At 46.6% G+C, this 12,266-nt stretch overlaps 1 protein-coding gene across 1 annotated transcript; it reads left to right on the top strand.

Moving 5' to 3' along the window:
* Positions 1 to 1,730: 1,730 nt before the first annotated feature.
* On the top strand, positions 1,731 to 7,388 carry LOC103894208 (alcohol dehydrogenase 1-like). The gene is given in 9 exon segments (XM_009273547.1): positions 1,731 to 1,748; positions 2,666 to 2,767; positions 4,562 to 4,699; positions 4,822 to 4,908; positions 5,022 to 5,260; positions 5,366 to 5,627; positions 5,942 to 6,077; positions 6,595 to 6,733; positions 7,364 to 7,388. Coding segments are annotated over 9 exon segments (1,146 nt in total).
* Positions 7,389 to 12,266: the final 4,878 nt, after the last annotated feature.

Genomic DNA, 12,266 nt, shown 5'->3' with positions numbered 1-12,266 from the left:
TAATCCCCTCTATTGCTTCCAGGTTATCAGATGGACAGCACGGATCCCAGTAATCAAAACTACTGTGCTGCACAGATAATTGGGAGATGACAGGCCAATGTTTTGTTCAAGGGCTGTCACATCTTTGGCTGCTCAGGACAAGTGAAACAAATTTTTCTCTTGCAAGATATATAAATCATACCACAAGTCATGATAGATTTGGGGGTTTTTTAATGCAGCAGGCAGACCAGGCTGAATATTGAAAACCTTAAAAACTTCATTCTGAAAAGCCTTATTCCTGGGAAATTATACATCACCAGTGCTCACAGTCTGATGGAGGCTACCAAAGGTGCACAAAGAAACCTGTGAAAAAGTAGAAGTTTCCTGGGAAAAACTGCTAAACATCCCTGTGCACCTGAAATACAGATCAAAATGATCCACAAGTGCATGGCCGCTCTAGTGCCAGATGCTCACCTCCATGACAGGAGCGCAGCAGCACCTGGCCATCATCACCTAGAGGTTGGGCTTGACCGGCAGGGCTGGGGAACAGGCTGCCCAGCAGCACTTCCACGTGGCTGGAGACACTGTCACATCACAGGGCCACCATGCCCTGGGCAAGAAGTTCAGCCAGCTGCTGGGGCACGGTAGCGCTGCCGGTCTGCATTGGTGAAGCTGGAGACGGGTTCGGGGGATTTGGGAGCTGGGGGTTCAGCCTGCCAACATCAAGTGCTGCTTCTGCTGCTGACCTTCCCCCTCGCCCCATGAAACAGGGCTGGGACATGCAGTAGCAAGCACCAACACAAACCTCTCCAGGCAGTCCCCTGAGCACATAAACCTGGGGCTGACATCTTCCCAAGTGCAGAAGCAGTTCCCAAACCTGAGGGTCACACAGGGGTGCTCATCTTAGCCTGGACCTCCAACAAGATCTGGCTCATCCTATCTCCTATAAATCACCTCGCCCAATGACCCAGCAGAAAACAGCTCTGTGGGAACCAGGAGAGCCCGGGGGAGTGAACCCCCTCGCAAAACTGGTTACACAGGAGTGAAATAAACGTGTCCTTGGAAAAGCCCCCCCCCCGCCTGACACATTCTCCCCTTACTACCCAGGTGACAATAGCTGCAACACCACAGACAGTTAAGCACCACTCCAAAAGGACATGCACGTTTGTGCACCATACCATGTTTTCACTGTCTTTTTTTTCTCTTTTTTTAATTTTTAATCCTTTTGCAAACACCTTGGCGTGAACCACTGCCAAGTCAAATGCTACCCCTTGGCAACAAGGGGACTCCGAGGAGCAAACCTCCTCTCTCCACACCTGCTGGAAGCAAGCGGGGGAGAAAAATCTTGCTGAGCTCTCAGTGCCTTTCAGGCAGGGAGGGCAGGGCATGGCCCAAAGCCAGAGCCACCAGTAAAAGCCTCCCCGGAGGACTTCTGCCCACTCCCCATGGAGCATTGACTGCTGCCCATCAGCATCTCCCTGCCGCTATCCAGCTCCTCCACTCAACACTCACTGTGCTCCTCAGCATCCGGCATCGGACACAGAGTAACCACCACTCCCCGCTCTCCAGCAACGGTCCCACACCAGGACTCCCTCCACGCTCCCTGCCTCCCCCTTCGGCTGTGGCCAGCAGGTGCCCAGGAGTACTCCAGCTCCACGGCTGGGCCATTTCACAACACGGGGCTTCGGCCAGACGGGTGGCAGCTTCCCTCCAGCCTGCTGCAGTGACAGCAACAGCTCTGCTAAGACCCCATGGCCACTTCTGGAAAAGTAAGGACAACGCATTTCCTGTCTTCCTCTCTGAGGTGCCCAGCTCTTGGGGAAATATTCTGCAAATGGCTCAGCCTGCGCACCTCTACTGCGTGCCCTCTTTCCTCTGACCTTACTCCCCCAACTCATCCAAACCCCTTTGAATTACACAAGCTTCTGCTTTCATACAACTGCACATTTCGGTACCTGTGTTAGGTAATGCATTCCTCTCCTGTTCTGCCCAGCAGCTCAGGAATGAAAATATCAAATTGTACTGCTGTGAAAAACACCCTCCTCCTGCTCAACCCTGCCCTGCGCTCCCGCTTTGGCAGGGAAACATAGCTCTTCAGAGGTGCAGTCTTGCAGCCACTCATCTCTTGCATTCAGCCTTGTCCCTGGCAATACCCTTTTCAAGCTGCGAACTGAATTTTGCTGACATCAAACCAGCCTTAGGTTGATCAGCTCAAGGTTTGGGAGATGCCACACACAAATCATCCCTTTGGCAAGGGAAAAAATTAGCCAGTTGCCAGTCAGATGGGGACCATCTCTTAACCCCTCTTAGGTACCTTTCACTCAGTATTGTACAAGACCAACAGCAAAGCTCTTAATAGGCATTTCCACTACGTAGGGGCCACACTCCCCATCAGAGAACAATCTGTCCGTTAGCATATGACGACATTATGAAAAATGCACAAAAGCCATTAAAAACCCAATAATTTCCTAAGGGTACCTCATACTCTTTGTGTGACAAAGCACAAATGGTGTTTCCTCAGATCTTAAACTAGGCCAGTGTTTATTGAACATCACTTGGCTTCGCGTACAGCTGAGCACTACCGAGTTTCTGCACCTCTGTTTTAGGTGATTGTAGGATGACCGTCCCCGACTGTGCGCCAAAGGCAAACATTCCCATGCAGCGTAATCCCCTCTGTTGCTTCCAGGTTATCAGATGCGGAGCTGCTGTTGCCTGGGCCGTGGGCAAACCACCCTCTGTTGAGGAGATGGAGGTTGCACCTCCAAAGGCGGGTGAAGTCCATGTCAAGGTAAAAACATGTTTCACTTCTTTTTTCTGCCTTGTGGGAATTGCTCTTCTTGTGGCTACACCTTGAATATACCTGTCAGGGATCTGTGTCCACCAATAGGCTTTAATTGTCCAGAGCAGCCTTAGCTGGAACCCCCACTCATGCACCATCTGCCAGGGGCTCCCTTTCAGATTAGTCCTTGCCTAAGCTGTGGTGTAGGAATTCCTGTCTCCAGCCCTCTCTCCTGGACAGAACCCTGGGATCCAGACTGTGGCCTTGCCTGCAGCCCCACCTCCAGCTCTGTCTCCTGTCACTCTGCCTGGACCTCCTGCCCCTGGTTTATCACTGGCCTGGCCTGGGGCTGTCTACGAACCCTGTTACCAGCACTCAGCTCTGCCCACTGCCTTCAGGTGCTGTGGGACCGGGTCCCAATCCCTGAGGGCACTGCCTGCCCTGTGGTCACCCTTGGCTCCTGCCTCTTCCCACCAGGGGCAGCAGCCCTGCTGTGGCTGCTCCCTCATGATACCATTTTCCATGCCTTTCCTGGAAGAGATCGGGGAGGCGGGGGGCAGAGCTGAGGAAGTGCTACGTGAACAAAACAAAAAAAAATGAAAAAAATTCCAGGTTAAAATGTTCACAGTTGATGCTACCTGACAACCACTGAATAGTGAAGAAAAACGTGCCAAGCAGTCCAGTTCCCGATCCCCTTCGGATCAGGCTCCTGTGTGGCATAACCAGACACTCAGGAGCACTGGGTGATAAAATGCAGCAGCCCCCAGCTAACTGAACCCAAACTGGGGAGATGCATTTTCCCTTTCAGCTTCACTGAGGACTGCAAAGCACTTATAGTGGCCACCTCTTGGACTGTAGTTTTTTTAAGGAGAAGACTTACTCAATACTTAATACTCTTAATTAACTTACTTACTTAACTTACTTAATACCCTCACTAAGTGCAAACTGCTTTAGAACATGCAAACGTCTGCTCCACACCAGAAAATGCCTATTGGTAGCAATATCTCAGCACCAGTGAAGGTATTTTTTGCCCTCTTTCTCTCCCCAGCTGACCATATGAAGAAAAGCCTCCGTATAAATGTTCACAGCTTATGATGCTTCTTGACCTTACACATAGTTTAGCTGCAGATTTCACTGCACCATCAAAGTTAAGGCAGTGGTATGTTATAGAGAACCTCATCCTTCAGCACTGACACTAGATCCTGGACAACAAGAAAATCAGATCATATTTGACACTCAAAATTTTGCACTTCTGTTGGAAAAAACAGGCTTTCAGTTGAGAGACACCAGCTTGTGGATAAAAGCACAGGACTGTGCACAGCAGGGCTCTGAGACAGTGGGCTGCTGCAACACACTAGTGGCCGTGTAATGCCTTTGAACTACCCATCCCAAGCATCTCCCATGGCTCTTGGCAGTGACCCTGTTCAGTTCATCAGAAAAGGGCAGTCTTCACTGGTTTACCAAACTTTGTGGCACACCTGCGCACAGCACAACACTTTGCTCTCCCTGCTAAGTTACGTCAGGCTGTTTCAGACATGACCACCTGGGATTTTCCATTCCCAGAACTCTGGGAGCCAGCGACACTGTACAAACCTACAATCCCCACCCCCTACAGCACAGTGCAGAGGAAAGCCACATGAAGCATTCAGCATGAGCAGAAGGGGAAAGCCTGGCCTGGGCACAGTGTACTGGCATGGGGTGGCAGCGCCGATTGTGGTGGGAATTGTAACAGCCCTGCGAAAATTACTTCCACAAACTGAGTTAAACAGAGGCCAGATCATCTACTCTTTGCTCTCCAAACAGATTGTGGCCACTGGCATCTGTTGCACAGATGAACACCTTTTGGAAGGTTGCCTTCCCAATGCAGATTTCCCAGTTATCCCAGGCCATGAAGGAGCTGGGATTGTGAAAAGTGTTGGAGAAGGGGTGACCTCTGTGAAACCAGATAACACACACACACACACAAATACACACCCAGGATTCAGCTCTCCAACCAGGTGCTGCTGGGCAGCACCTTCAGGGCCTGCCCAGAGAGAGGCACCTAACATGGGATGTGCATTATTCCAGGTGACAAAGTCATCCCCCTTTGCCTTCCACAGTGCGGGGAATGCAGCTTCTGCCTGAATCCCGAATCCAACTACTGCCTGGAGTCCCAGTGAGTTTGCTTCACCTTCCCCTACACCTAAATGGGGTCGCCTCTCTCAACAAGTCTGACACCCCCACGGGTGCTTTACTTGATGAAAAACAAATGCATGCGCCTCCCAACTGTGTCTCTGAACCACAAAACCTGCTGCCTGACAAGACCAGCCAGTTCACTTGCAAAGGGAAACGGATCCACCACTTCCTGTGGGTCAGCACCTTTGCAGAATACACTGTGATCCCGGAGTATGCCGTTGCCAAGATAGATGCTGCTGCACCTCTGGACAAAGTCTGCTTGCTCGGCTGTGGGTTTTCCACATGCTATGGGACTGCCATCAACACCACCAAGGTTGGTATTCAAGCGTGTCAAGCACAAGCATCCCATGGCTGCCCTCACACCCTCACCAACCCTGTGCAACAGAAACCTTCTGCTCACCCTACAGACTCACAGGGCCCCATATTGTGCAGGTAAAAACAGGCTCCCACCTGCACCGTCTTTGGCATCGGAGGAGTTGGCCTCTCTTTTGTCATGGGCTGCAAGGCGGCTGGAGCCTCCTGCATCATTGCTGTTGATATCAACAAGGACAAGTTTGCCAGGGCCAAGGAGCTGGGAGCCACCAACAGCATCAGTCCTCGGGACTTCAAGAAGCCCATTGAGGAGGTGCTCACTGAGATGACTGGCTATGGCGTGGACTACTCCTTTGAGGTCATCGGGCATGCAGATACCATGGTAGGTGGCATTTCAGCACGTGTCCTCCCTCCCAGCTCATTCACAGGTTCCTGTCAGGGCAAAATTCACCCCGGTGGGCAGTTCCTTGCCTGCTGCCTGCACTGCTGGGCACATCTTTGCCCAGAAAGGCAGTCTATTGGCTTTGGGGGAAAATGATGTATAAGTCTTAAAACAGGCACTGAGCTCTCCATATCTGCTGCACAAGGGAGTATGTGTTTTCAGATTACCAGGGAGATGCAGATGACTGCACAGAAAGAACACTTTTCTGACAAATTCATCAGCGCGTTCTCTAATTCACCTGCCTGTCCCATCAGACTGCTGCCCTGGCTTCCTGCAATATGAACCCTGGCATCTGCGTGATGGTTGGGGTACCAGCTTCTGGTTCAGCGATTTCCGTTGATCCTATGCTTCTGCTGTCTGGGCATACATGGAAGGGGACTCTGGTCGGAGGTATGAAACTTAGGAAAACATTTTAGACTTTTCAGCCTTTTCCTTTCACGGTAATTTCCAAAAGTCTGTGGAACAGGTACCCTTCAGGGCATATGAATAGCTCTCCCCTTGAATATGAGTTTTCCCATCTGAGCAATGTCCTCAGCTGTAGGACAAAAGACACTTTTCCTCATAGTCGTTATTCACTAACCTCTTGGTCATCAAGAATATCTCAAGCTTGGCAATGTCCCAGGAAACCTCTTTGAGAGGGTTTTCAAGAAAAACACAGCTAAACAGGAGCGGTAGATTTCCACTGTATATATAGGCATGAAACATCCTAATAAACCTGTAACTGTTTCATACAGTTCAATGCACACAACTGCCTACGCTAACCCACTCTCCTCCCAAGGAGAGGAAAATTTCTTACAAGATAAAGGCACCAGTACTGGTCACTCCGTCCTGACCCTCACAGCAACATTACCTTACCAAAACAGCATTTCTCTGATTATTCACTGCGGGTGCTTTCTCCCGTTTCTAGGTTGGAAGATGAGACATTTTATCCCCAAATTAGTTTCCAGCTATTTGGAGAAGAAATTCAACTCAGACTTGCTGATCACACACACGCTACTGATTGCTAAAGTGAACAAGGGATTTGAGTTGTTATGTGCAGGAAAAAGGTGAGACCCTGAATAGTACGAGCGAGGTACAGCAAACACCACCTCCACCTAAAATTCAAACAGCCCAAACCCTCTGGCAGACAGAGCATGCAATACTGCCTTCTCAAAAAGCACTCAAGCCTTATGAGGAGCCAGGGACCAGAGCCGTGTGGCGGGAGGATCTACCATAACCCAGAGGGAAGAGCTCGCGCTCAGCACAGGGAACCCTCCCGCTCATGGTTCAGCTCAACAGAGATCCCGTGGCCCTGGCACTGCGCTGAAGCCAGCACAGACCCACAGACACCACATCTGAGGGCAATATTTGAAAGCACAGGACAGGCAAAGGAGGACGAGGAGTAAGGGTGATCCTTGGCAACAACAGCATAAAAGCCAAAGGAAGGAAGAACGTATCTTACAGCCGCAGCACAAGAGCATTGGGGAGTGACAAGGTGCCTTAGCTCCTGAGGGGTTCCATTCAGCAGGGTTTTGAAGGCTGCCCGGTTGCTGCACATCTCATGCAGCTGAGTTAGGAAGAGGCTGGATGAGAAAGAAGGTGGCCCGTCCTCAGGCACACCTGCCTGCCCTGCTGCCTGCTCCTGAACACCCGCAGCCACAGCACCTGTAACTCCTCCCTTCCTTTCCACTTTTCAGTATTCGCAGCGTCCTGCTCTTTTGAAGGACACAGCCATGGGAGGCCAAGCGGAGGGACCAGCGCAGCAGACCACCTCCCTTCTCGCCCAGCACCTCACTTTGTGGGGCACAAGGAGACGAGAACGAGGAACTCGCTGACGCTGGTGCTGCTGCCAGCGCTCCTGTGCCCAGCTGAGAGCCAGAAGGACACCTCTCCAAAGAAAACACTTTTACCAATGAAGGGTTTTGGTCAAATTCATCCCATGCAGTGCACTCAAGCAACAGAGGTCCCATGGGGCAGGAGGAGCTCTTCCTCATACCGCGGGCCCTTCTATCACACCCCTCGTCTCAGCAGCAAACAACTGCCTTTGCCCCCTCCACTGCTGCTGCTTCCCACCTTCACCCGCCTTACACATGTATGCCCACACACCTCTGCCGCCATCTCAACTGAGTGAATGCTGCAACCTCAACCAAAGTACGGCAGAGAAACGACGGCTGCTGCTGCTGCTGCTGTTCTCTGGTCTCACTTGCAGGACCAAAATGTGTTTTGCTACATGAGGTTATCCTCAGGTAACACCTGTCACTCCAGCCCCTTTCATTTAAACATGAGGTTTTCTTATCACATTACTTTGTCCTATTCTCTCCTAATATTCCCTTCTTCAATTCATATTTGTCCTCTTTAGATCCTCTGGCCTCCTGAGCTCAGTCTGGTGGCTTTTCTCCTGATATAGTTTTGTTCTTGATTACAACCTCAGAGAAATTTACAGATTGGAACCAGGAAGAGAAATTACAAGTGCATTTATGTCCCATGATATGTAAATGTGAGTGCTAGAGGTACTATACCTAGACTTTCAGAAAGTAAAAAGCAAAATTCCTCCTTACATTGCAGGAGTGCAATTCTATAGGAGCTACCAGGATCACAACCGGTCAGGTAACTAAATTTGTTCTGTGCACAAAAGGAAATGCAAGGATATGATCCTTATGGGTCCCTTCCAACTTGAGATATTCTATGATTCTAGGATTCTGTGGTAGCATGGACTCAAAATTAGCAATTGCTTTAGGATTCCTACTCTCTATTTTAACACATTTTTTCCCCTCAGCTATTTTCCTTCACTAGGGTGAATAGAATAAATTGTACATGTTTAATAGACCTTTATCAATATTTTTCTTATATCACTTCAATGTATAATATGTCAGGGTGGATCTAACTCACATTCCTTACCTCATTTGTCTCCTCTCTCTTCCATTTTGTATGAGGTATACAATATTTTTGTCCTAATGGAAATTAAAGCAACAGGGCACCTTAAAGAATAGTGAATTATCAATCTTGCTAACAAATGAAAAGCCATACCTGCTAGGATATGATCTAGTTTGTTCTTCATAGTAGAAATGCAAAGATTGTCTCTGAAACTGATGCCCAGTTACACTGAAGACAAAAATTTAATGCTGAGGCACTAATAAAGGCATTAATATCTACCTTTGTCAATTAAAAATTATTGAAGGGTTTGAACTACTGCAGGCAGGGGAAAAGATAAGGTCTGTACATAAGTGCATTTCAGAGTCTATTCCACGAAGTGATTTCTGTCAAATATTCTTCCATTTTTTCACCACTTTGATACAGACAGGAAACGAACATAACACACAAAGGGAGCCAGAACACTGACTACCAAGATGAAGACAAGGACCTTAAGGCCTGTTCCTATCTGTACAAACATCTGACCTAACAGATCAGTTATTAAAACTTGCCTGATACATGAACGCATATAGCAAGTCAGGATATGAAATATTATTGAACGCAGATACACAGTATCTGTCATTAAAAAGTTAATCATTAAATCCATGCATACTGACATACAAGTTTGATTTTATTTTCCCTCTATTAATTGGATAAGAAAAAACCCCATCCTCCTTTCTTAAGGTATACACAAAGCTGCACAGCAACAGGATCTCAGTATCAACTGCCCCTCATATTCACGTACATTTGAAACGTTTGGCAGAGATGCCAGCTACCCATGGCACTTCACAACTGCAAGCAGGGCAGGCAGCAATTCTGAAATCTATGTTGTCTTCACATCAATGTTGGGTTTGCAAGTTTGATGGAGGAGAGCATCACAGGGATGTTTTAAGGAAAAATAATATTACACATCTGAGACACCTTTTTACAACCATTTTGTAGGCTATAAGCTCAACAGCAGAGACTGGACGTGTTCTAAGAGGCATGAAATACCAGTACATGTAGCACTGTTCACATTTATGTCCTTATGTGTGAGATGAAAACATAAGCCATATGTATGGAATGTTATCTAGGAAGCAGTTGAATGATTTCATTATCTGTCACAGTATTTGTAAAATTTGTTGTTTTAAGCTTCAAACACTAGCAACCATATGGGATATCAGCCATACAGCATTTGTCCTCAGGAATTGCTCTCCAACTTTTGCACAGTGCAGAAAATGGAGTGGTAATCAAAACCAGCTAAAATAAGGCTCAAAAGCTGTGTAAAGTGGGTCTGTCTGAACAGCTTAAAGAATATTTTTGTTTTCAGCTAAGCACTTAAACATCAGTCCACTTTCAAAGTGGAGTGAAGATTGCAAAGCACATGAAAGCAACTAATCCTGGAGAAGAACCACATCTTTGCTCCACCAAATCTGGTGAGTGAACTGACAGGATAACAGGCATGAAGGACATGTGACTCACCTGTAGAGCTGGGTGTCCTAAGCATGAGTCTACAGAATGATGCCTTCCTGATTCATGAATGCTGCATTTTTTTCTGATCAGGACTAATCTTTTTTGCATCCTAATGTTGACAGATGTCTTTTGATTTTTAAGAAATATTAATATTAGTATATCTATCATTTTGTTCAACAGCTAAAGAGTTGAGTTCTGGTCACTATAGCATTCTAAATGGTTCCTGATCCAAGAAGGGTTTCTATGTCATTATTGGTAGTCTTCTAGGAAATTATCCCACTCCTTAGGTATACAAAAACATCCTGTCAGCCACACAGAAGGAGGATTCCTTTCTAGTGGACAGGCCTTTGCTAGTCTATCATTTCCTTCTAGACTAGAGCTGGTGGAATCATGAAGGTCCTCAAGGCTGAACTAGGCATGTGGAAACTTACTTTCATTACAGACAACACGAATTCTTGCACAGCAGGCCCAGGAATGGGAGAGGGACTGGCAGAAGGATGAACTGGCTTTCAGTGCTGGGCTAAGCAGTTAAGAGTGAAGAAAAAGGGAAGCATGGAGCAGAGAGGTAGGGAGAGAACACAGGTCTAAAGAGAGGAAGGATACCACACCTGAGCAAAGATTTTTATTTTAAGTTGAAAAGAGCTTTCATTGCTTTTCTCTAAGAACACGGAAAATTTCAAAGCGATAACCAATATATGGCATTTCTGACATGCTGGGGTCAAATTCACATGTGTGACTAGGAAAAACTGATTCTCTTTACTGGCATTTAACCATATCATCTCCATTTTCAACCTCTTCGTCCATCATCCTTCTGTTCCTTTTATCAGTCCCTCCTTGGCAACATCTTAAAGTTGAGTATATGATAAGTCTAGTGATTCTAGCTGGTTGCCAAATTACACATAACAACCACGTGCATTCAATATTTTAATGTGTGGCATTTCTTTCCAGAGTAGCAATGGGAAGGACATGTTGCTCTTTGGAGTGGTTTCCATTATTTAGCTTATCTGTTTCAGCTACAATTCTGTTTTAATCAATTCTACTGCTCAGTTTATTTGAAATAGCAAAAAGACCATCTCTTCTAGAATATAAATGCAGACTCAGCAGTCTAAAACTACCATCAATAAAACACCAGTAGATTTATGCAAGATAAATTTTAACCCTGAAAAATATTTACTACTCTGTCCTAGCAAACAGTTTATATGGGCAACGAGCCCATATATGAAATTGCAAAAATCAAAAGGAAACAGATGGGTTTGGTCCATAACATATACATGAAGCATCAGAGTATCAAACATTGTTCTCTACTGATGCTTACATACTGTTAGAGGTGAATGTAGAGAGCACCCAGCTCTGAACAGACCACCACTTAAAATATTTTCATTTTCTGTTTGAGTATTTGTGACTCTGTACTGTTTTCTTATACTTGAGAGATGACAATCACACACCATTTCTCATCAAGTGTCCCCTTTCCAGGTCTTTCACATTGTAGAAGTATCACAAACACAAATGTCAATCAAACTTTGCTTCTAGAACCATGTAAACTAGCACTACGTAAATGTAGTATATTATCTGATTAATCCTTTGGCATTTATTTTAAGTTGAATACTCTGAGCTCTGACTTACACAAATCTTATGATAGCCACACCAAATACTCCAGCAGGGGATATCAGTATTTTAAATGCAACCTAGTTCCCCATAAAAATCCAATACATCATAAGATTGTTGTTTTTTACACCACCACTTTAGAGAAACTGATGGTGATGTGCACTTCTAGAAATATCATTCATACCAACGAAATGGTAAGCAAATAAATCTCTTATGATGCTGATCAAATGTGTGGGTTTTTAACATCCTACAAGTTTTTTAAAAACCACAATCTGCTGTGCATAAAATAACAAAACAAGACTATTGAAGTAGTGAACTCATCTGAAAACAGAGCTCAGATGGTTCTTGAGAGACCATGTAGATTAGCTTCAAGTGCAGGATCGACTCTCTGTGTCATTCAGTATGTCAGTAGGAGTAGGGAAGTGATCGTGCCCCTGTACTCAGCACTGGTGAGGCCGCACCTCGAATACTGTGTTCAGTTTTGGGCCCCTCACTACAAGAAGGACATTGAGGTGCTGGAGCGTGTCCAGAGAAGGGCAACGAGGCTGGTGAGGGGTCTGGAGAACAAGTCTTATGAGGAGCGGCTGAGGGAACTGGGACTGTTTAGCCTGGAGAAAAGGAGGCTCAGGGGAG

Source organism: Aptenodytes forsteri, unplaced genomic scaffold (genome assembly GCF_000699145.1).
Source record: "Aptenodytes forsteri isolate BGI_AS27 unplaced genomic scaffold, ASM69914v1 Scaffold93, whole genome shotgun sequence".
NCBI classification, from domain to species: Eukaryota; Metazoa; Chordata; class Aves; order Sphenisciformes; family Spheniscidae; genus Aptenodytes; species Aptenodytes forsteri.
This window is presented reverse-complemented; position numbering and strand designations above follow the sequence as displayed.